Source organism: Anabas testudineus, chromosome 16, assembly GCF_900324465.2.
Source record: "Anabas testudineus chromosome 16, fAnaTes1.2, whole genome shotgun sequence".
Lineage (NCBI taxonomy): Eukaryota > Metazoa > Chordata > Actinopteri > Anabantiformes > Anabantidae > Anabas > Anabas testudineus.
In genome coordinates, this window is record NC_046625.1 from 18,237,439 (window position 1) to 18,264,038 (window position 26,600).

Here is a 26,600-nt window from a genome sequence, read left to right on the forward strand (position 1 = left end):
TATGGGTTGGGAAACTTTTGTATTTCTGCAGAGGTCTGTGCTGTGTGTTTGTTTAGATGAGGGTACTTTTTGTTATATTAGTCATCAGAGTTCGGCTAGGTGCACGTGTGTACTTGGGTTGGCTGAACAGCCTCTTTTACTGTTTATATATTTGATATAGAAATCTGTCAAGTAAATGTAATCTAATATTATTTCCTCTGTCCACCCCTATCAACACTAAAATGCAGATAGATAGGGAAGTTCTCTCACTGAGCACGTGTGGAGGACTGACAAAGAGACAGTTTACTATGTCTGGTTCCACTTTGCAAATAATTTATAGCAAGCAGACGACAGGTTTTTTTTTTTTTTTTTGGTTTTTTTTTTTAAGTTAAGGCCGCAGAACAAGCAGAAAACAGGAACAGGGAACAAGCGTATTGAACGTCTTTGTTTGACCGTTTGAATGTGGCACTACTGCCCCAGTTTATTTGGGTAGAGATATGACAGCCTTTATACAGAGGGTTTCCCCCCTTAGACAAAAGTTGTGGTCTCAGATTGACATACAGAGGCTCTTTAGGCTGAGCTCTGTTTTAGGTGGAGAAAAAACACAGTTTCAGTCTGAAAAAAGACAGAAAAGTTCAAAGTGTTTTAAACTAAATAGAAATTCAGCAGTAACTTTGCATTGTGCCACGTAGCATGCACATGTAAAACATGGAGAGCTCTTCATCTTGGTTGATGAATGAATTAAGAGTGAAGGGTATTGATTTTAGAGTTGAAGGGTTAAAAGGAGAAAGTTGGTAGCAATGTAGTGAGCATGCTGTGCTTTAAAACATCAAACAGCTACGGATGAGTGTGACATCGCTGGTCACCTTGTCGCATGTAAATAACCCACAATTCAGCAGTGTGTATTAATCCCCTGGGCTACACTGATACCTCTTTATAACTGCCCCCCCTCGTCACTTTTTTCCCTCCCACTACTCCTGCCTCTGTCTGCGGCGCCGTGTGTGTTTGTGTGCGATATGATGTCTTACTATTTTAGTGACGTGTTTGTGTGTGCTGAGAGTGAGTGATGTGACTCTGGGCCAGCAGCTGAGCTCTGCCATGCTATCTGTCTCTCTGTTTGCCAGCCTGTATGTTGTCTGCTCCGTGTCTGTGTTGTCTTCCACTCTGTTTGACTGCTATCAGACAAGCGTGTTGTTTAAGAAAAAGCGTATGTGTGTGTGTGTGTGTGTGTGTGAACATGTCATCTGTCAGTGTCTTTCTCCAGAATCAGACATCTAACAGAGAATCTCAGTTTGGCACAAACCCACATACTGTATGAAGATTCATACACACACTGCTTCACACAGAACTTCATCTCCAATTTTATAGTTCTTTGCCCTGAGGACTAAGTGTGTATGTTTGCCTGTATAAGAGATTTCGTGTGTGTGTGTGCGTGTGTGTGCGTGTGTTTACACGCGCGCTTACACACACACACGCACACTTGCATGTCTTTCTGTTTGTCGGTGTAAGAAAATAGATCTTGGTTCTGTCACAGCTGGGCCTGCAGGCATAAGAGGCCTTAACGGATGTCTCTCTCAGTGAAACACACATGCGAGCGCGAGCACACATAGGCACACGAACAGGTCTCAGACCCCTCTCCCTCCTGGACTCGCAGTGAGGAATACAGATTCAGGTTCCTCTCTAGATAGTGATCAGCCTCGCTGTGGCTTCAGAAATGCTATCTTCACCGGGCGGCTGAATTGATAATACTCCCCCCTATGCATTTTATTACAAAGGCCCAGTTTGTAAAAAGGTAATCATTTACTGTTGCTACTATCTTCCCTGAGCCATACATCTTCTGTCTTCACAGGACAAAGTTCCATTGCTACTAACGCTGTTTTTTTTTTTGTTGTTGTTGTTTGTTTTGGGTTTTTTTTTTTTTTTTTTTTCCACTTTACTGGTGGTTTTGTAGACGGCTACTTTTAGGTTCACGACCTCCTCCTCCCTCTGAGTTTTACACATCTGCTAGAACTAGACCTTTTTGTTAAATGTATGTATTTTGCAATTGTTTGCATGCTTGGGTGCTCAGTGTATACATATGTGTGTGTGTGTGTGTTTGTGTGTGTGTGTGTGTGTGTAGGGGACAGAAAAGCTGAAAATGACAGTGAATGAAGGACTAATCCCTTTGGGCACATAGTGGAATTCAATACCAAGTACCAAAATCTCATCATTTCAATTATCATATTTATCATATTTATTCATTTTCTCCCAGCCAGGCTTAATGCTGTCTCTCTCTTCTCCTCCCTCTCCCTCTCCCTCTGCTCCTTCTTCTGTACATTAATCTATTTTTTTTTTTTTCCTCCATTCCTCTCACCACTGGCGACATGTGAGCCTGCCAGTCAAGTTGATTGACAGCACTCAAGTGGCCTACGGAAAAGCAGCTCATTTTTTTCTGTCTGTCTTTTTTTTTTTTTTTTTTTTTGGTCTGACGTTGTGCTGGTGATGCCGGGCCTTATCAGGAAACCCAATTTATTGCAGTTTCTCTGGGCGAAAGGGGTTGCCACTCATGCTGACTGACAGCTCTCAGATTTGCAGGCTGCAGTGTAGGGATTTCCTTTAAGTTGTTATGTTTTTCTTTTTTTGTGCTGTCAGAGATTATTCTGCCGCGCACTGATGTACATACACACATTACACACACACACACATACACACACACACACCAAGACACAGTAGATACATCAGCTGCTTTCGTCCGACCATGCTGGTGATTTTGACTGACTGACAGGGATCCACAGCCCCCCTCGATCAAACAGTGGGTCATGTTCAGCCTTGTGAGCATATTTTTGGGTAATTGTTTTATTCTTGGAGGATAGGGGTTGTTTTTTCTGTTAAAACAAAAAATCTTGATTACCCAGGCATTGGTTTTATGTTTTTTACATGAGTGGGTGCAAAAACACCTTTGTTTTCATTGCTATGAACACTTCATGTGGGATTACGGGCACATGTATGGATTTATGTTTTCATCTCAGCAGTATGTTTTTACATGTCCCTCTCGGTCTGTGCGTGTATGAGTGAGTGTATATGCATAACTGCATGTGTGTGTGTCTGTGCACACAAATGTTTTATGTTCATATACGTATGTCATCATTTGTGAGTTGTTTGCATGTCCTGTATAATATGATGCCTGTGTATGAGTGTGTGTGTGTGTGTGTCTGTGTGCATAAGCCCTCGTGTGTGAGTATGTGTGTGTTTGTGTGTCGACTATGACCTCAGAATACTGAGGCTTATCGTGGCGGTGTTCCACATTATTGATAGCGAGCAGAGATATCGACAGGCCAAGCGCCAGCAGCTTCCAGCAGCGCCGGCAAGCGGGATGGGACTTTGATATGACATATTGTGCGTCTCAGCACAAGCCATAAATAATTCTGACACGTTTTTGTATGCATGGGAAAGTCCTTGATTCAGCCTCCCATAAAAATAAACTTCTATTATGGAAGGTATTTGTCAAGTGGGTGCGTGATGGATGGCCCAGCGTTTACCCTGTGGCAGGACGATGGGTTATGGATGCCCGCCGCCCCTTGCCGGGGGAGGAGTCGCACCCAGCAACGCTGACACCAGAGTAATTACTGCCCTCCTCACCACAGCAATGGATGGGAGGGAAGAGAAGGAGGGATGAGGACAGAGAGGTGTGGGGGGGGGGTGCTTTATACACACACCTGCACCTCCCTCCACACTGTCCTGTAACGTCACTTGTGTAAAGTGATAAAGGTGATGAATGCTGTGTGGATGGACAGATACCAGGTGTAGATGCAACAAATGGATAGTTGGCACATTTGTACATTTGTACATTTGATTGACAGATTGATTGATTTAGTGGGGAACATCCCTATAGATCCCTTATAAAACTGTTACATGTCTTATTTTTTTTATTTATCAGTGTATTACCCCCTAATTAGTTCTATCAGGCTCTTCTGCCTGATTACTGTATACGGAGAGGTCTGTGGCCACGCTCATGATTGATTGTCTTACTATGAGGAAAGGCGTATATACACTGCCCGTCCAAAAATAAAGTGACCACCTGGATTTAACTAAGCAAATAAGAAAGAGCCTCCCACTGGTTAATTACTGCATGGATGATTATGTTTCAGCATGCAACAAGTTATTTAACCCTAACTGATGCAGAGAGTAGCTTCTCATTTCTTAAACAACCATGTCTGAAGACACATCCTGTGGTCATGAAAAAGATGTTTTCAAAAGGGTCAAATTATTGACATGAATCAAGCCAAGAAAACATCTAAGTAGATTGATGAAACTACTAAAATTGGGTTAAGAACTGTACAATTAAATCTGAGTCCAGATTTACCCTGTTCCAGAGTGATGGGCAAATCAGGGTAAGGAGACAGGCAGATGAAGTAATGCACCCACCATGCCTAGTGTCTACTGTACAAGCCTGTGGGGGCCGTGCTATGATCTGGGGTTGCTGCAGTTGGTCAGGTTTAGGTTACCTGACTACCTGAATATACTGAATGACCAGGTTATTCCATCAATGAATTTTTTCTTCCCTGATGGCACGGCCATATTACAAGATGACAATGTCAGGATTCATCGGGCCCAAATTGTGAAAAGTGGTTCAGGGAGCATTACACATCATTTTCACACATGGATTGGCCACCACAGAATCCAGACCTCAACCCCATTGAGAAGACTTTGTGAAGTGGTTTGACTTTCCCATCATCAATACAATAAATGTGACATTGCAGGAGCTTATCGAAACAATGCAGTTCAACAAAATACCACAGTGTGTTTTTTTTATTTTATTTTTTGGAATGGCAGTGTATATTGCTTACCATATGATCAAATGTTTAATTGACTATTAGTCAAATGATGCTTTGGCAAGATATTCTCAGTTACCAGAACTGAAAAGAAAGCTAATTCAACACTGGGAGACTGAAATGTTGGCACCTGGCAGAGCATTACCAGCATCTGGCGATGTTTATGGATTCCAGACTTTAGTCAGTCACTGACTGCAAATTACTTATAACAACATTATTAACACTTAAAAATGAATTAAATTCATGATTATGTTTGAGCACATAATTTTTGATCATCTAAAGCTGGGGTCAATGAATAACAGTGGTTTGAATTTGTAAACAGTTCATCCAATATTTATGACCAAGGATTTAAATTAAAGCAATCTTCACCTTATACACATCTTGATAGTTTGATTAAAAACCCACTGTGTTGTTGTACAGAGCTAGTTCTACATTTCTCTGTTTGATATCAGTGCAAAGGAATACCTTTTCATTTTAGACAGGCTATTGCACAGAACCAGCTTTTTGAGGATGTTTCTGTTTAAGTTAGTCTAGTTGATTTTTCACAATATGTTGACATTTAACTTTAGACTAACATACTGTACTTCAAAATGAATGTGGAGTGGATTTATGTGTATTTTAAAATATAATATTCTTAATAATTAATTAATAATTCAGTTTTTTTTTTTTAAAAAAAAAACTCAGGCAAAGGTTGCACAGTTTGATCTGAGAGCACTGTACCATGTAAAGAAAAAGCCGACAGAAGCAGAGCAAAGGTGTGTGTGTGTGTGTGTGTGTGTGTGTTGTTTGCACACATTCCCAATCATGCATTCTCATGTTGATACACTTATGAATATGTACAGGCATTTGCGTGTGCTAATGAGTCCATGTGTGCGTGTTTGTATGTCAGTCTATGGGCTCAGCAGCCAGATTGAGCTGAGGCTCGGTTCCCATCTGAGGAAGAGGAGGGAAGTAGGCGTGGGGTGCGAAATGGGTGAGAGATGCGTGCTCTTCTAACCACCACTACCCCTACTAGCTTGTGTGGGTGTGTAGGTGAGGCAGGCAATCAGGGTGGGGGGCACAGTGGCAACCCATTAGTGGGAGTGACACCTGTTCACCACTGTCCACCCCTTCAACCTTACAGCTGCTTTGCTTCCTCTGCCTCAGCCTTTCCCTCCCTCTCTTCGATCTTTGCTGCTTCCTGCTCTTCTTCCTCCTCCTTAGCAGGCAGCGTGGAGGAGAAACTCGTCACAGCAGGCCAGGGAGCAGTGAGTAGGACCGGCCCAGATGTTCTAACATGCTGGGAAGGAGGAGGGTTTTGTTAGGACACAAACACAAACTGAGACAATTACTGTAACATCAGCAGATTGCCTCAGTGCCACTAAGGCTGCTGTTAAGTGAGAGGATTGGGACAAGATGGTGTGTGTTCGTTGGTTGGCAGAAGCCATACACATACACACACTGTCTTCAAAAACCCAGGTGAAGGTAGACCTGGAATACTTCAGGACAGCTTGACTAGTTTGAGAAATAATAATATGCAGTATGTTTTTCTTGCCTTCTTGAAGTTTTCTGTCAAGCAAAACAGCTTAAGCTGTTTCTACAGCACTTGCATACAGATGCAGGCTGAGGCAGTCAGTATTAAGGAATGCTTGTTTGCATGGATCAGGCCTTGTTTAACCTAGTAACCCCCTCCCAAGGTCCAGATAGCTGGACTCAAGCTGCTGTCAGCTGCTACAGATGGGGGGGTCAGAGAGAGGAACAGGCCTCGGTCAATAGGCTTAGAAGACCATCAGGGACTATTGATTGTGGCGGACAGTGAGGCCAGCTCTGCACTAATTGTTTCTTTACTAGCCTGTGGCAAAGACAACAGTCACGGGCAGGGACTCATGAATCTTACATCTGTTTTGTTGCGAAAGTACCAGGAGTTAATAGCCTTTGATTACCGAGGGGTGTGTGTGTGTGTGTGTGTGTGTATCTGTAGGTGTGTGGGTCTAGATGGGACTAGATGCTGATCCACACTGTTCCACTTACTGTTTTTTGGAGTGAATAGTTGATTTCACATAAACTTTATTAATAAGGTAAGGTTAGGGTTAGGGCAGTAACTAGCTATTGTTAAAGAGTATAAGAATTGATGTAAGTCAATGGGGTAGTAAAAACAAATCTGTGTGTGTATATATAGGAGAAGCACATGCTACAATGTACATGTATGTAAGAGGTTGTAGAAAATTATATCAAGATGCAAGATTTACAGTTTATAGTAAATATTTATGCATTTCTGATTTGGATTCAGTTCTACAAGTTCTTCTCTAATTCTAGCATTTTGTTTATGCTAATTTGATTCTTTTTTTTATTTTTAAATAAACGGCATCATAAGAACAATCTGTAATTTAACATTCATGTTTAGCTTTTTGTGCTAACGCAGCAGTATAACACCTTGGCGTAGTGCAATGTGTAGTATAGAAGTTGGTTTGTTGTACAGTAATAGTGGGTTTTAAAATGATAATGTTATACATTTTACCTAAAGTGACTCTGATTCATAGGGGGTACTAGTAAGTGCATCTTGTTGGGATTTCAGGGGGCAGCGTCCTGTACAAGAGTCATATCTGCTGTCCTAACCCTGCTGCAGTGGCCAGGCTGAACTCAGCTGTGTGCGGTTTGTTTATTGCGTACAGCAGCACAGTTTGTTTGTGGCCGCCTGTCAAAGTGGCCAGCCTGTTGTGATGAAAGACACTTGGACCTTCCCATCCATTTCACATTTGCTCCAATCAATTATTCAACAGGACAGCCAATTAAAAATGAGGGAGAGCGGTCAGGGCCTCGCCCCCCGAAGGCCGCCACTAGACAACTCTCTCCGTGAATAATTGGTGCAATTAATTTAGCATTGAGCAATAAAGGAGTTCTCACTCTCCTCTCTCCCTCTGTCTTTCTCTCCCTATATACTGCAGAACCTCTCAACACACGAGTCATTACAGACACATATCACTACAAAACTCGCACACTGCAGCAGTAATAATAGTAGACCGTCCAAGAACTGTTGTATAATATGCAGGTGAGGCCTGAACTCCCAAATGCAATTTGCACTGTGTTTTATTTACAGCAATACTGTATCCACAGAATGTAATGTGTTATTTATTTATTTCTTTACGTATTTGGATCAAGAGCATCTTAACAAGAATCAAAAAGCACCAAAGTGTAAAAATAACAGCTAGTGGGTATATTGGTGGATATTTGCTTTATAATGATCACCAGCTAGTGGTAACACTTTGTGGAGCTTGTTATTTTCCAGCTATATCAGTACAAATTTAGTCACACACACACACACACACACTAACAAAAACACAGCTGTGCCCCCTGGGACACACGAACACGCATTCTCGGGACACAGCAGGAGACAACCTAAGCTAGGTTTCCGGAGCCTTACTCACACTGGAAATTATTGCCATACAAAGGAATTATTCCATTTACTTGATTCTATACATTTCTTCCTTTTATTGTCCCTTATCTGCAATTATGGTTCATTTGCTGCTGCCCTCGCAAGACGGTGCCGGTACGAGTAATGGCACCCACGCCAAGCGCACGCACACATGGAAATAAGAGCACTCAGGAGGTGTGTAACGGTGACAGCTAAATCCCACAACAGCTTTGATTTATTCAGTCACAACCTAAGTGTTGTGATAAACCAAACACTCGTCCCTCTTTTTGTTTTTCATTCTGCCCCCTCCCCCCTTTTATCATTGTTTCCTCATTGATCAATCTGTAAGACCTAGTAAAGATCCCCACCACCCCCCCACCCACCCAACTCTTTTGATAGCTAGATTGACAGTTGAGTAATTTCACTGTCAGTCCTGACTGACACATGGTAATGGGAAGACTTTTCTGAGCAGCATTACAACACAAAATAATTTCCAATTTACCGCTCATCAAAAGCACCCTCACAAAAAAATAGAGACCAAGGGAGGGATGGATAGAGAGAGAGAGAGAGAGAGAAGAGGGAGGAGGAGGGTGGTGAGGGGAAACACAACAGTGGATTTATGGCTTCAATTACTGATATTTCACATTTAGTTTAAAGCGACATGTTTTTGTAATGTGACAGGCTTCACTAGATTTGAAAACCTCTTCAGACCTCTCCACTCTCCTCTTCTGTTTCCCCCCCACCCACCCCGTTTCTCTCCCTTCCGCCGTGAAGATAATGAAAGGACGAGTAGAGGTGGGGAAGGAGATGGAGGGAGTTAAAGGGGGAGGTTGAGGAAGAGACTGATAGCTGTGACTCCTGAGCCTCTTTAGAGAGCCAAGGAAGGAGGAAGACAAGGCCTGGAGCTTTGATGTAGAGGGATTTGACTGCAGCTCTCCCCATCATTCACATTGTGAGCCTCAATCTCTACCCCACCTGTCACTGGTGGGATTCACAACTGTACCTCACTCATCATTGATGGACTTAAACTATCCCAGGATGGTCATTGGTGGCTTTCATTTGTTTCCCTCCCATGCTGCTGGTTGGTTGGCACAGTTTTCAAGTCCTGTGAGAGTATGGGTTCTATTTTTGTGCAAATGCATGCCACAAAGCTGTATTTTCCTGACACTCTTTGTTTTTTTTTCCTCTTCCTGTTTCATTCTATTACACTGTTTCTGTATTTTGGTGAGCTGCTATACCAGTGTCTTTGATAAATTCAGCAGTAAACTGCAGTTTTGTTATATGGTTTGTTCTGTTTTTGGTTGTAACATTTGTGGAGGCAGCTGATAAAGACTTTGTAAGAAACCTCAAGAAAAGATTTTGTTAGCTGTAATGCTAGACATACTAGTATGTATGTACAAAATAACATGACATATACAGTATAGTTTACTAGTATTTCTGTGAAAATCATTTAAACTTTTCTTTCTTCCTGACATCATGCCCCATGTCTCATTCCCATCAATCCTATCTATATTTGCATCCAATAACACCACATTACTGGGCCAAGAGGTACGTATGCCTCCAACAGAATTACATTTCAAATGTATCACCAAAGTTGTAGGGGATTCATTGTCTTGCAAATCCCACCAATCTGTCAACGAAGTACATTAAAATAAATGATAAAAGCTTTTTTACCTGCCATCTAACTAAGGTTCCAGCTGACGGGCCTACATCTTGAATAACTTGAATTACTGCACCTTCGGAGAAAACTGTCTTCTCTCTTTGTCACTGCCGCTTCTTTCTGAAACTGTCTTTACCGTTTCTGCTCCTCCCCCCGGGCACGCAGCAGGCAGATAATTTATGTGCATGTAGTGATCTTAACTTCTTAATAAAATTGCAATGCTAATGTGCAGATTGATTGATATAATATTCCTCATTTGTCATTCATATTTAGCAAATCACACAGGTTGTGTTGTGTGAAGTTACAGACAGACTTTGTCTTTATCACCTGTGTCTTCTTATGCAGAACCTATTCACACAAACAGGTAGATGAGACACCTCCCACAGTGCACTCCAGGCAACACTTACATTGCATATGCATGTGTATATATGAGTCTGTTTATGTCCCTCACCACCCTCCACCCAGCTCTTAGCTACGTCACAGCAAAGATTGATAAGTTAATGCTAAAAGTTCTTTGTTTGAGGAGCCTCCTAGAGAAACACCACCTGCTCTCCACATAGTAAATATGAGAACACATACCTCCATACAGTACACATCTCACTCAGTGCAGAACCACACACCTAACATTTGACAGTGCTGGAGGGGTACGAGTCAAACTTATGAGCCATCCACTGTCAAAACTATGAAATACTGGCTCAAATGCCAATGTGAAAATAGCAATAGGTAGGTGCATAGCCACCACTCACTAAGCAAAGATACTGCTGCCTGACTGTTTTCTTCTCGAGTCGACTTGAAGCCCAAACTCTGTATAAATTCAGAGAAGTGCGATGGTTAAGCTTAAACAAGCAGAGATATTTGTGGTCCAATGAGATGCATGTGTTGTCCCAAGTGGAGCTGCCTTTTTTCTGGCCTTTGGAGAGCATTTGTACCTCAGCCGGATACCATGCTACAGACTCCCCCACACATACAAACATAAAAACATGGTTGCCTGTCACTCTGTTAGTCTTCACTTGTGACATTGCCAGAAGCTGTTACTGTATGTTCAGCACACTTTATGTGTGCATACGAGTGTAAAAGTATATGTATGTGTGTCTCTATGCAAATGTTGGTGCCATATGTCTCTTTGCCCAGATACAGCTTCAGATCAGCTCCAGAAAGCAAAGGAACAGAGCCAAAGGACTAGCAGTCACCCACTGTACACTGCAGGCACACATGCCATCTACACAAGCACTCAGTAACTGAGGAAAACAAGATACCCACCAATGAGGAATATGGTTTTAAAAAAGGTAGAAAGGTTTTTATGCATGCATGTGTAATCCCGTGTGGTTTTTCTAGTTCTGGACCGTGACACTTTATCCGTCCTCTATTAGAATCCCTGAATCCAAACTTGTGGTATTCAATCATTTTGATTAAAAGCCGCGGTCTCTAACAGAAGTGTTGGGAGTGGAGCTGCACGGCAGCCTGCCACGTTTGAGAATTCATATATTTTCATAAACTTTTAACAATGTCAATGAGACACGTCTTCAATCTTTGGCCACGCGACGGCGGGGCATTCAATCTTTCTTTAGCTTTTCGACAGAAAATTTGAATACGAGTGCAGTGTTATTAATGTGACAGTTCATATGGAGGGCTTCATGGGGGGATTTGTGAGGGGATTTTTATTAGTTTTGGAGACACTTGAAGCAGAGAGAGAAGGAAGGGGAAGAAACACGCTCTGTTAGGTCAAATACAGCTGGGGGGGGGGGGCTTCTCCACATAGCACTGAAGTTAACATTTTAATTTTGCACGCCCAATTAACAACACTAACTAACCAGAGACATTAATTTCGGCTGCAGCTTCAATATTAGAAAACCAAATACATTTTTGTCCTGTTGTAAATCTCTTATGTATCATTTGGTTTTGCATCCCCACTCTCGCTTTTTTTTTTTTTTTTTTTTCTTCGTTATTGAATTGCAGTCAAATCAATATGGCTCTAATGCTGATATATTCAGAGGTACACCTATCTCTGCTTTGACTCAATTTCAAGTGTTAGATTCAGGGAAATATTATCATATTGAGCCATCAACAAATTCGAGTTAATTTGACTCTAACTAACTTTAGTCATATCATTATTGAATTCAAAAAATCTGCAAGATGGTTATTTTTCTGTTAGCATAAATTCAGGTGTTCAGGTTTATTTGAAAGTGACCCTTAAGTGAGTAGTTGAAGCAGAATGACTTTGAGTGTATCACATTTGGGTTGATAAGGGGTTAAATTTAGCCTGTTGCAGTACAGAGCATCTTATTGCCCTTGATACTGTAAAGAGCAAAACCTGGCTAATATGAAATGGTTTGTCAATGCCAGATCAATGTGTACATCTTAAATGAACACATGCTGGCTGCCTAATCTATAACAGTAGGTAGGGTAGATCAGCACAGCACTGTATTGAGTGTCTGTTGTCTTTGACACATCTTTGGTGTCATGGGTGGTGCCATAGAGGCGCCTGTGAAACAGGCCAGTCCCCATTCATATAGTTTTTATTACCATTCTCGGGTTACACATGGTAATAACGCGGGGCATTTTATCAGCATTAACTTTACTGGTGTAGATATCCATCTGTCAATAGGCAAACTCTGCCTATTGACCATGCTCATGCTTATATGATGCCCATGTGATGTTGTGTTATATGTCTTTTGGCTACAAAACATACTGAAAGTTCACTGAACTGCCTCTGCTGCTAATTGTATGTCATCCAGCAACAGAAACCACAACAGCTGTACACGCCGCTGCCAGCTCACATGCTTGTGCCAAAGTTTTTGACCGTATCCACCATGTGCCATAATTACTCACATCTACTCCACAGGTAAAACACTGTTAAAATCACAGCATCGTGTAACCATAATTTATGTTACTGCTTGACTGGTAAACAATCTGCTCACAGGCGTAAATTCTGTGCACCAGAGCGTGCACTATGTGTGGGACATGCTCCTTATCAGAGATGGACACTGAGAGGTATAGAGAAATACATGGTCAGCAAAGCCAGGTAATTCACAGAAAGACTATTTCAGGAAGCCAGTAGCACCGGCACAGTCAAATAACAGCTGTATTCTACTTAATGTGAACGTATTTTATTTCAAATCCTGGACTTCCTGGTACAAATCAAAGTTCATCAGCTTTAAATATTGCTATGATATAAATGAAAGAATAACTGGAAGAGTGTGACTGTGAAAGGATCCTCTAGAGTGAAGATGTATTTTGTGCCCCACCCCCAGAACAAAATAATAATACAATAATAAAATCATCTTTATCTACAAAATGCCAGATTAACTGATTAGCACTAGCATTAAAATAGTAGAAACTACTTTACTGTACATCAGTATGGAAGGATCACTATGAGATATAGACTATGCATGTCATGCTCATTCTCCATTCTCTTATCTTACCTTCCTTTTTGATAGCGGTCGTTTTTGTTCTTCAACTCCACCATTTTATTTTGTATGTTTTTTTAGGAAGTAGTCTTCCTGTTTTTGAGACTTTCCAGAGGTTTGCATCTTGAATCTTGGAGAGTATTAGTGACTTTCTAAGCCACTATAAATAAATAAATTGTCCCATTTTTGTCAGAAGGCCAGAATCAGCCCAATGTATCCGTCTAACCTCTTTGTTTATTTTCACCTGCACCTGAGAATTACATGTTGACTTGCAGACCCTCCTCTGCTCTGAGCTGAGTTTCTCCCAGCCTCTGCTTCATATCTTCGGCCTGTTTTCTGGAAAATGGATGGAGTCTGTCCCTCCCAGTGAAAACCTGGCCAGACACCGAGCACTAACCCACTGGATAACAGATAGACACAGACACCCCACATCCCTTTTGGGGATTTGAAAGGGGGGTTCAGAGTCTGTCTGTGTGTGTTGTGTCTGCGTGTACGCTTGTGTGTGTGTGTGTTCCAAGTGCGATCCCATAGTCGTTTGTAACCCTGGCACTCTCGTAGCACCTGCTGCCCAACCCAGGCAGCCTAGTAATGATGCAGACTGATGATGTTAATAAGAAGAGGTGCCCCCCTCGGCTACAGAGCTCAGACAGGACACACGCGCCCACTTATCCACACACAAATACACAAACATAAGCACAAACATACATACATGAGCATACTAAAGTGAAATCAAACGAATGTACATGTAAGCATTTTGTAACATCCCGTAAGCGCACTGCACATTCCCACGCATACACCGTACCGTACATTATATCCACTATTCTTCAGGAAGCTTGTGTTTGGTGTGGTCAAGGTGGGAGGCGACTGAGCTGAGAAACACTTCCCCACTATCTTTACAGAGATAGAGAAATAATAATGGAAATAAAAATGTGTTAGCGCGTGCGGTGAAAATCCCTCCGCTGGAAGGAAGAAAAGGGAATTATCACATATAGTGATGTCTTCATGCATGTAGCAATACTTTGTCTCTTTTTATTTAAGAGATAAACATCAGTAATTGGTGGTTGATGTATGGTTTCCAGGCTGCATTTGCTACAAGTACATGTATACAACCGTTCTCCTTTAATCTGTGTGTGCTCTTTGGTTTCACAGGATCCAAATGTTTGCAGTCTCGAGAGCTTAATCTTTTGTCTCAGTCACAATGCTGCTTTGTAGTAAAAGCTGGCTTGAACCTGGCAACTACTGGTTGGCAGTTGTAGTTACTTTATGTCTGCAGTGTCTCCTGTTTTATTTTCCCTCACAATCAGGAAGAATTGATGGAGTTGCTGTGTTTATTCCGGCAATGTCAGCACAGCACACACACACACACTCTCTCACACATACACACACAGTCTCACTATCTCTCTTTCTCTTCCTCTGTCTCTCTCCACCTCCCTCTCGTGAGGTAAACATATTTTGCAGAAAAGCTGACGGAGAGCTTGTTTTAACAACCTCAAGGTCAGCAAGTCAAAGCCTGCAGTCGTCACGCCAGCCTCGCTATGTGCCAGTGGCCTCTGTGTATGTGAGCAAATGTGCGTGCGTGTTACTAACAGTATGGCATCTCCATGGCAGATTTATACCTCACCATGCACCTTCAATAATTCAATAACAGTGCCTGTGTCTCCTCCCGGCTCTCGGTGTCATTATGGAACAGGGCTAAATGCCACCAGGCCCAGTCCATCTCTCTGTTGGTGTCTCTACTGCAGAGAGACAGCACACACTCGATGTGCCCACACATACACAAAAAACACACTCTGGAGCTTCCCTCTGATGCCCCACTTTCAAGCAAGCACGCTGTCTCCTGTTGCAAACATCACTTAAAAACCTGCTGTATTTGTCATATTGGTATCCCGGTCATTTTGATGAAATTCATATCCTTGCTTTTTTTATTCTCTCCCACACCAGCAATACTGTGTGGTGACCACAGTTGCATTCAGCCATGACTAGCATCAAAATCAGTCAGTTCTGCTGTTGCCTCACCTCTTTTATGGCCTGTCGATGTCTCCTCCCTGTGGTGTGAGGCTGTTTTAACCCTCCTGACCTGTCTTCTAGCCCTGCTTAGCTGTATCCTGGACATCCGTGACTCCTCTGGTATTACGGAGCTCCTTCAATCTCTCCCATCGATCCAGTTCCCCCTCTGTTGCTATGTGCTTCAACCTCTCTCTGACCCATCCTCTACTGCCTCATAGTCCTGTCTAGTAATGTGCCCTGTGCAATGCCCTCCCCGTGCATGCGTGTATGTTTGTGTATGTGCACGCATGTGTGTGTTCGCCACTGACCTGAGTGATGAGTGGTGACCCCCTGGCTGGCGCCTGGCGTCCTCCTCACTCCTATTGATTAGATCTGAGGTTTCATACAGTAGCCGCCTCACGTGACTGTCATTTACTGTCTCTCCACTGTCTCTGACCTGTCTTGTACACACACACTCATACACACACTTGCACGTACATTCATTCACTCACTTACAAAAAACGCATGTGACTGATGAGCTTGTTCTAGTCTGCGCTAATGAAGGCAAAAGGGGTTAAAGGGCCAGATTCCATATTGCACGTATGAACACACACAGGCATCCAGGAAAATGAGTTTAATTAACAGACAACAGATGCAGCATGCTAACTGCTTGTATCATTTAGCTTATAGCAACAGAATGAGTCAGCAGCAGACTGATGTGTGAGCGAGGGATCAGAGAGAAAACAAGGATACAGCTGTCGATGTTAATACACATCTTAGGGTTTGATTTGATTTGATGGAGTGCGATTTGTGAGTCTTTCATTTCTCAGTGTGCCAGGTCATTTCCTGCCCTCACAGCCTTTGGTAAACAGCGTCTTCAGAAAAACTAGACCTTTATGTGTGTGTCTGTGTGTGTGTGTCTGTGTAGTTGCCTCTTCCACTCAGTCATTGCCACAGTAATGCTCAGGTTAAGTGTAGTTGCAGGCTATTATACATCATTAGGGTAAGTAAGGCTCAGGCAGCGCGGCAAGAGAAATAGACTCTTTCAGATGCTTCGTTCCTCACCGGCCATGGCTGAAATAGGACCTGATGGCACACACACACATATACACGCATACTTATATACAAGCATAAACTGCTACACAGGGAAAGCAGTTGGCCACTTATCCAGTCAGTCAGTCACAAATCATGCTGTCAATCAGGTGATCTATAGAGGCTAAAACCTCCCAGTCACCGCTCGTCGGTCTGTCCTGCCTGCCAATCGCCTGCCACGGCGGAAATTAAAGTGTCCTTAATGGATAAATGTGAGTGTTTTATTGTGTTTTCACTTTTTATGATACATATTAATACCAACAACGCTAGATTTAGAGTATGGTAATTTATTCTAAGCATATCAATTAGAGGAATGCAAGTAGATGGGCAAGATATAGGCCTTTCATTAAAATCAGAGATAAGACATCAGTCATGATAGATAGGATGTAATTCATTTATGGGTTATTGTTGCAGTGATTAATAATACATTTATTATAATAGTAGAAGACATTTTTTAATTTATTTTTGGTAGTCTAAGTTTTCCTTTGTAACAACAAAAAAAATGGAAGGAAAACATCAGTTCTTAATTTTTTTTATGGTTATGTATCAGCTCAGATCAGGTCTACATACAGTGGCAAGAGAAAGTATGTGAACCTTTGGTAATTTGTCATGTCCTCTGGAAGCTCCTTTTGACAAAGCATGGCTCACATAAGCGTATTCTCCTTGTGTGAAGAAAACTCAAAAAGTAAGTGTCGATGTCAGTCTAAGGAGCTCTAAGCTAATTTTCTTAACAAGACTCAGAGTATGCTAACACCTAACTCCGTTTATTTTAGAGCATTATTTCAAGGGTTCACATAGATTTTCCACGAGCAATATACTTTTTCTTGCCACTGTACTTAATGTCTAGTTTAAGTCCATAATCAGACAGAAAAAGCAAACTGTTATCTCTCTTCCAGCTTTTTTTATTTTCTGTGTTTAGGGATACAGTGGTGTTCTCAACCCATAGAACAGGCCTTAAACTAGGTTTCCATACATAGTCTGGCTACGTGGCAAAGCCACAGGAACGTGGTGATAGATGAAAGAGGGCAGGAAGAAGACTAATTGTTCTCATTACAGAACAAATAAAAATCAATACCTCTCAAAGCGAGGGGGAGTTGGTAGTGGTCTTGAAGGGCACTGTAGTTATTGCATAGGAGTGGATTTTGTTGGAATTACAAGCAGCGGTGAAGGCACAGTGGAACCGATCACATTTGAATGCTAATTCCAATAAAGGACAGTTAGATTAATAGATGTGGTGGTCTAGCGCTGTTACTCTTCCCCCATGAAAGTGGTGGTGTGTGTGCTTGAGATTAAAGTTTTAAAATGCAATTCGATGAGAAAACATATGACAAAAGGGGAGATTTTTTCCCAATTTTTTCAAATTAAAGCAGGAAATTGTATTACTGGAGGAGCATATTTTACACAGGCAGTTACAAGGTTCAACATCCCCTCTTTAAGTCTTCATATATTTGTTCAGGGATTTTGTTTTGTGTTTTAGTTTAATTGACTATGCAGCAACTAGGCAGGAAGTCTGTATGTTACACACACATACACACACAAATATATATGTACTTACACAGACACACATGCATTCAAATACATTAGATTATTATACAGTAATTGCCTTGAGGTTGAGGCGCCTTTACAGTACCTTAACTAAAATGTGTATAATCCCACCTAATGTTCTAACTTTAGTCTAAATACTAACTTTAGTTTGAGTTTAGCTATTAACCCTACAGTAACTACTGCATGATGAAAATGCACAAAATATTAATGCCACAAAAATAGTTGATAGTAGCTGTAATGATTGAGTCCTCATATATATAGCTAAGGTGTGTGTGTGTGTGTGTGTGTTGCTCAAAGGCTCTGGTCTGGTTTCTCTCTGACACAGATGACAGCACTGTGTGCTTGTGTTTCTCAGTGTGTGTGTAGGTGTGTGTGTGCCCGAGTTTGTGTGAGCTGACAGACTTATAAAGAGCAGCTCTCACTCATATGTTCACCTTGACCTTTGATTTACTGTAAATGCAAAGTGCTCAGGAACAGTGTCCATATGCACGTTTGTCATATAAAATAAATAACTAAAGAAATATATAAATTGCTATCTTTCATGTGTAAAAACTTTGCACAGAAAAATAAAGTTGTAAAGCAGACAAAGAATATTTTAGGGCTTAAATGAAGATTATAAAAAAAGCAAGATCAATAATAAAACAAAGTAAATTCATACAAAGCAACTACAAGAACAACTGAATCAAGTCAAAGAATAAATCTTTCAGAATGGAGTTTTATGAACAATGTGTTTTAATAAGAGGTTTAAAACATTAAACTGCTTTTCCCTGTAACATGTCGATGCCTATCTACTCAGACTTTCCTCTCTGTCAGGTTGTTTTCCTCTGATTTAGCCTGTCTTACTGCCATACAGACACCACACTGTATGATAGAAATTCAACAGTGAAGCAAATTGGCAGAGCCACAGAGGGCGGATCGACAGCGAGAAGACAAGCTGGGATGGAGGCGGAGAGCAGAGGAGGCTGTGTGAAAGACGGAGAAAGAGCGAGATCGAGATGACGATGGAGGGAGAGAGAGAGAGGCTGTGGTGGTTTATATAACATCTCCAGGATGGTCTTTGGCATGCGTCAGGGGGCTGAGCCATCAATCACTCCATCTGTGTAAAATCACGAGCTGACTCCAATATTGCTAAATATTTATACTGTCACATACACACAGGCGTGCAGATGAAAAGAGCCATTCATTAGGGCCTTCTCAGGCCTGTCAGCCTGGAGATGGAGATTAGAGAAGCAACCTCCCACCGCGACTGCCTCTCCTCTCACCGAGCTCCTCAGCCCTATATATAGAGCCATCAGGACGATAAATATCTCCAGCATGCCTCTGTTAGGTAAATACCCAGTAAATATGGCAGGGAGGATCGGGGACTAAGCCAAACAGACCTGCATGTGCAAGTGTGTGAGTCACTCAATAGGCAACAATAGAGACTTGTTATCCTATGTTCTATATGGATATACAGTATGTAGATGTTTTGTTGGCATTGTTGATGTTATGATAAATACTGTTAAAAGCTGGGTAAACAGTTATTTCAGATGGTGTACACAAGCCAAACAGCTTAACTTCTACTTCGGATTCGTAGTGTAGTTTGATAATATAAGTTCTGCAAGTTCGGTGTCATTGTATTATATTAAAAAATGTTGTCCACCGCTCAAAGGGAGTGAAAAGCTTGCCAACACGGACAGAAGTCATGCGACCACCAGTTCAGTATGATACTAGTGCACATCTTCAGACTCTTCTAGAAGTTGCTGACAGTGTTGCAGTGATGTGTTACACACAGAAGTAAAGTGTAAAGAACGGAAAACAGGAGTGCCAGAGAGAGTGCTGACTGTCTCATGTCCACACACCGGGCTGATCAAGGCCAGCTCAGTCTCAGAGGTTTAAGAAACAAGTTTCAGAAACGTTCGGACACAAGAGCCACAGTTCTGATGTGGGGAGAGTGTCGGGGAGACGGGGTTTCACATGTGTGGCCATCATGACTACCTCTTTAGTTGAGCATACTGACGCCTAAATATACTTAAACTGATTTAATTCAAAAAACAGAAAAGACAATCAGCAAGTTTGATGTAAAAGCTAAACAATTAGTTGTGTTTATTTGGAATGGACTAGAAATGTGTTTTTAGCTGCTGATACTGTTTGAATTACTGTCAGTTCATTATTCTATTTATCAGCTTGTTTCCTCTTTCATAGTCTAACTATGGGACTGGCGGATTCTGCGATATATCGGTAGATATAGACTCAGCTGGTTAATCTATAAGGAATATATTAGTTATTTGTAATAAATCTTTGGGGTCTAATTCTAGCTCTGGATTGGGAAAAATATTCCCTCTATGACTGATGGCTTTAGTCAGGTTTGAAGTTTAAGGCCTCCCTTTGTTTCCTTTTCTAGGCCTCTGTGCTGACATCTTTGATAGCATTCTGCTTCTGTCTCTTTGTCTGTGTTCTTTGTTTATTCTCTTTCTCCCACCCACCCCCCACCCCCCCTCGACCCAATCCAGTCCACTGTGTCTTCATTTCTCCACCCAGTTTTTATAAATTCTGAAGCAAGCCATTATGTTGCGATTATTCATTTCATCCGCCTTGACGGACCTCAGATCACTGCGCGGACTAGGCCCTGGCAACAAAAAGACATCAGCAACATCATCTTCACACTGTAATTACGAGAATGGGGGGAAATTTCATTTTGATTAGCGAAAAAGCTTTTATTCTCAAACTCACATCCATAATTAATCATTAAATCATGGGAGAGTGAGTGAGAGGGATAGATGGGAGGGGGCACAGTGGAAGGAGGATGGAGGGATGGATGGAGGTAGGGTAGGATGTAGCAATAGAAAGAAAGGGAAACGGCATGCAATTATCTGCAGAAGTTCGACATCCCCAGTAAATCCACAGAGCCGTCTGACATGGCTAATTAAAGAAGCAATCAAAGGTCCACCTCCAGAGATTTTGTGAGAAAGACGAGAGAGGGAGAAGAAGGAAAGAGGCCAGAGATATAGAAAGGAGGCCTAATGGGGAGAATGAGAGAAGGGAAAGGAGGAGGGGGAATATGGGAAAGAAGATGGGAAGCGTGTTGTGATCATTGTTATTGTTTCACATGTCAACCTCCTCTCTTCTTGAATTCTTGGATGAGGATCTTACACGCCTCCTCTCTCTGCTCTGTGTCTTTTCTTCCACTTGCATCTGGCCATCACACAGCGATCGCTTCTGACCTTCGTCTGCAAAGTGCAGCTGGCTGTGATTTCAAGCATCAGGGAAATAAGCGATGCTCCAACAAAAAAAAAAAACTAATACATTAGTCATGTCTGATTAGTCATTATTAAAGTTGAAATGATGCATCTTCTGATGCTTTTCTAGGCCACACAGTCTGTGATGTAACCTAGTCATCAGGTGTTTCAGGCCTTTCAGCATCAGAAGCACTCTCACCGGCCGCGCCGCTGAGGTCGAGCAGGCCTCACTTTGTGCGGTTCTAGCAACCTCCCACTCATTTGCTCTTTTCATCATAAGAGATGCATTCTCAACAACATGTGTGCTGTGGTAGATGACACATTGATGTCACAGAGGGACTTTATTACCAAGCCTCTCCATCCTCTACTAAGTGTATGGGGCAACTAGGCCTTTATGTGTAACTGTTTGAGTTTGAAAGCCTGGTCCTCCAAGGAAGTAGTCAGCTGCAGCATGGTACGAGACTCAGGCAAGTCTAAATATAGCTGTGACTAACAACCTGCCTTCCCAAATCTGGAAAATCACTTCTATATTATATATTCCTTAAACCTTCATATTTCTAAAGTAATCTTATAGTCATTTCAAGGTAATGGACTAAAGGTCTGTGTGTCCATTTCCTCTCTTTTTTGGTTTTAGTACATTTTGTTTTCTGTCATGAAAATAACTCTTTAAATAATAATTCTTAAATAGACCTTCTGTCATTTTGTTTTGAAACGCTGTGATTAAATGGAATATTTTTTAAATGTTGACCCTGATCAAATTACATGTTTGCTAATTTTAAACATACTTATCTTAAACAACCACATTGTTGATGATTAGAAAACAAAAAAACACTGCAAGGATGAAAGGGAAATGTGAAGGCAGTAAGAATTGTGTTCTCTCTCGCTGTCTCTCTCTTCACCTTTCACCTCTCTTCCCCTCTATCTCTCTGGGGGTACAGACCTAAGGGACAAGAGGTAGGGGGAGTTATTGTTGACCACATTATACTCACACTCAAGTCCTCTGTCAGCAGAAAAAGAGCTGAGAGCATGACACTGACCTGAGTGCTCCCTCTGACCACTGTTACACTGTGTGCGTGCATGTGGATGTTTGTACTTTACACCCTTTGTGCCCCTTGCACTTGGCAGTCAGTGGGGCACTATATGCAATTGTTCAGGGCTTTGGGTGTTATGATATTCACTTTCTGTTGCAGGCTCATATTTGTGTGTACCAATTCATTTTTAAGTGTGTGTTCCTATCACATATTGTTGAAATATATATTTCAGGGATTTGTCATGGTCAGTTTGTTTACTTCTATTTCCATTGGTAACTTCTTGTTTGTGTGAAGGAATTACACATAGTATTAAACTAATGTTGCCAGTCTGCTCCCTGATTATGTGAGGTTGACCTGACATTTGCTGAAACAACTGTTACATTAATTATTTGTGGGAACAACTGTAATACACCACCTTTTTAAAGGATTTTGTTTTCCTTTAAGCCCTCGTTAAACACTGCGATCTGGTGAAGCAGGGAACGTCTTTAAAAAGACTTAGTGATTTGCGTTCATAAATGATGCCACAATCTGGGTATTTCAAACAACATCATTCATCCTCTTAGCTTCCATTACACTTAGTACACAATAAAGCTACATGCAGGAATAAATGCAGGAAAAACACACTGTGGGCTGTTTCTGAGCCTTATAGCTTTCCTGTCACATTCTACACTTTGCTGAATTGTTTGAGACTCAAAATAAAGAAAGCTATGTGACTATTAACTGTAAAAAGAAACCCTGTGTTCACAGGAACCCCGAAACACATCACTCAAAAACATACAACATCCTGTGTGCTAGTGATTTATGCTATGACAGACCTTTAAATATGCTTCACTAAACACTGCACTATAGGGAATAAAAACATTCATTCACGTGGCAGTTTAGGAAACTATGTAAAAGATGTTCACCTTTAGCTTCCAGCTAAAGTCACTGATGGATTAATATTTCCCTTCAGGACCATCGTATAGGTGTTAGAGTCCAGAAGGTAGCGTGTCAGTCTGTGCCCTCATTCTCTCCTGTTTATTCGTCCTTGGGGTGTGTTCAGTAAGTCTCCATCTCTCTCCCTGCCCTGTCCACCCAGTGTCAATCTGGCTGCTGTATAATTGGTTGTTTTTTGGTCAGCCAGTCTGTCCTCCCTGGCGTTGATTCATGGCGTTTGTAAAGGTGACAGTAGCGGCTGTCCCAACCAGACAAAGTAGAGCCATCACCAGCCGGACCTCAGCTGACCCACTAGTTTGTGCGCACGCACTTGCACGGACACACGCGCACACATACGCGCACAGGAAACACATGCAGCTTTGCCTGAAGCCTCAAGGGGGGTGGAGAGAGAGGCAGGTAAGGTCATCATGTACACGGCTCAGCCGGAGAATATACAAACACACAAAAAAACGTACACGCTCCTTTTACAAGATCAAATTTCATAGGCTATGTCGAAACTGTCAGAAGGTGATAATAGCAATATATGTTTATATTTGAGATCATAGTGGGTGATGGAGGTGTTTTATTAAGAGGTGTTTTTAATGTTTTGGCCATCCTATTTAAAACAAATGAGGGAGCCAAAGCATTAGAAACCAAGTGGGATTCATGGCAGAGCTGGATTGCATTGGATTGTACAGACACCTTTATATACATTAAAATACACACACACACAGACACACGTCGCACTCTGATATGCAGGCCTTCCCCGGTGACCTGGATACACTCGGAACTGACACTTTATCTACTTAGCAGTGTCACCTTCAAAAGCCTGCAAAAGTGACATACACCACCTCGTTTGTAGCCACCCGCCACCCCCACCCCCAACACACACACAAATAACAGCCGTACGTATGTGTGTCAGGGTTAGGGGTCTCCATCATGCTCTTTTTAAGCCACTGGCTTCATATCTATAATTGAAGGTAATCGTGTGGTAAAGGGATTGTAAAGGGTTTTGTGCTGTGGCAGCGCTGGCTTTTTCATGGTCCCATCATTGACCTTGTGATCCACTTGGTTAGCATGTTTTGTTCTCTTCTCTTGTGTTATGGTTTGATACAGTATAATTGACTTTGCTTGCTCCAGTGTCTATTCAGTGTATTGTCTTTGTCATTCAGAGTGTGTGCGTACTCTGTCTTTACTATGAACCAATTAGGGGTTCCTTATGCTGGACATTTAGAAAAAGCTTAGGGTTACATTTAGGTTTGAACGAAGCATTAAAGGACAAAAACAACCAGCACATTGTTCTCACAAGTATAACAAGTCTGGCGTGTGTGCTGGAGGCCTGATTACATGTACGTGCGCACGTGAGCTTATATTTGCATCGAGCTGACCTGTGTTACAGCGAGTGTAATTGATTGTGTGTGTGCTGGAGTCTCAGTGTTAAGGTTAATTTCTCTAACTGCTGGTAAGTGCTGTCTGACCGCTCCCCAGGCGGCCTCTCTGAGCTGAAGTAATGCCACTTAGAGGCCCCGGGCCCCCGCCATCGTCCAGTCCATTGATCCGCTCATCAATAATTGCGTCTGTACCATACACTAAGCAGGAAGCGTTGACCTGGCGCTACACACAAAACGGTTAGCGAACTGCGGTCCAGGGATCACCGAAGGGTCCTTAAAGGGGTTCCAAAGGAGTCCCTGGCAAAATTAGCTTCAGCTTAATTTCAGAAGCATTTCATTCATTAGGGGTGATCCCATTTTGAGAATAGATCACTGCTATCTCCCCATACAGTGAAGACAGGTCCTCCTGTGGATTTTTATATTTTTATTTTTATGAGAAACATTTTAAAAGACTGTGAGAACAAAGAGCTGAAATAGAATAAGCACATGGGGATTATACCAATTTCAAATTTCTTAGCAGCACAAGCCAGTAATAATGACATACATTTATTAGTTAGACTTTTCTTAATAGTATTTGTACCAAATGTAACTCAAGCCAAAAGCCAAATGTAATTTCAAAGAAGAGCTATGCTTCAGCTAAGTTTGCATTTGATTTACTTCAAAATGCAGAATCCAACTACAAGATTTTGCCCTTTGCCTAATTGCAAACACATAACTATGCAGTGTACTTTAAGTCTGTTGTGAAGAGAATTACCATTCAGTAAGTTCACACATGCAGTCAGTTTGCTATTAGTCACTGATTCACTTTTTACAGCACGTTTCTTCAGACACGTCTGTCATTGGGAAATCAAAATGACATCAGCGCCTGTCTCTGCAGCCTTTTCTTCTTCCCGGTGTTTTATTCCTCTCAGGGAGCCTCCATCTTGTTTCAGATCACAGCCAATAAAGCAGCCTGCCTCTCTCGCTCAGGCTCATCCTCATTCCTACTTCCTGTTAAAGGAATCAGTCAGTCAGAACACTCAAAACACATATTAAACAGGCATCAGCCTCTTGCCGGGGCCAAATCACGCTGTTCAAATGTTGTTCTTCCACCGGGAGCACAGGACAACTGAAGAGATGGGATCTGCAACATTAACTTGATTCACGGCCGCGGCGACTGAGTGACACTCCATAAACCTCAGCAGGCCGCCGCTGGGGCCCGCCGACAGCACCCCGTGGCTAATGTGACACACACTAGCAACGCATAGCCCTATAACCCACACAGCACTATACACAATCTGACAGACACACTTAAGCAAACACACGCAGAGACTCGCAGATATACCCACATACATGCACACATTGTATGCTGGAGAAGCCTGACCTTCACGTTCCACCCACATACTGACACATACGTACAACATGTGAATTCACAGAACATTCATTAGCACATATTTGGCACTAACTGGCAAAACCAAGCTTTGCCAAGCTGGACATTCACGCACACTCAAGAGTTCACACACTAATATGCCTTCTCTCTCTTTGAAACACACACACAGACACACACATTTCTAAACAGCTTTTATGGTAATACAGCACAATCTGCACAGCCACTGAGTTATTGTCCTCTCGATCCGACCTCTCAGCTCGCAGCCTTTCGGCGTAGGCAGTTATCATAGGCCCCGTAGCTCTGTGTAAATAGGTAACCTCTGCTGTTCAAAATGCCAACCTCCTCTGGCTGTCTTCGACAGTGCTGACTCCCTCCACACACTAACTACTGTGCTTGTCACTTGAGATACAAATAGAGTCTGAATTGATATTTACTACACTGACTTGTTGCATGTGTAGTGCAGCAACGTAGTGATTTTGCCTTTAAACAAACAACCATCTGCGGCTACATGCCCCATACACAGCAAATTGAGAGGCACAGTGTGTTCTGACAGCTGTCAGTCACAGTTTGACAGTTTGTACTATAGTGGCTCTTCTGTGTGACTGGGCCTGATGCGTTTCTCTTCTCTTCTTTGATACGGACTGCCCACTACACACCACCTACTCAGTACCTTGGAGGTGCTCTGACCCAATCGTGTAGCCATTATGTTTTGGTTCTTGTCCAAGTCGCTCAGATCTCTAAGCTTTGCCTACTTTTCTTGCTTCCAGTACATCAACTTCAAGAACTGACTATTCACTTGCTGCCT

The 26,600-nt window shown here is 42.1% G+C and overlaps 1 protein-coding gene across 3 annotated transcripts in view; it reads left to right on the plus strand.

Moving 5' to 3' along the window:
• The window catches only part of znf407 (zinc finger protein 407), a 132,966-nt gene that overhangs the window by 102,639 nt on the left and 3,727 nt on the right, over positions 1-26,600 (plus strand). The window contains exon 10 of one of the 3 annotated variants that reach the window (XM_026372096.1): positions 2,099-2,145. The exons of the other annotated variants lie outside the window; for them this stretch is intronic. Within the exon in view, the coding sequence (XP_026227881.1) occupies positions 2,099-2,130 (32 nt within the window). The 3' untranslated portion in view covers positions 2,131-2,145. Of the gene's footprint in view, positions 1-2,098; positions 2,146-26,600 lie in introns of those variants that run through there. 3 annotated transcript variants of the gene reach the window in all.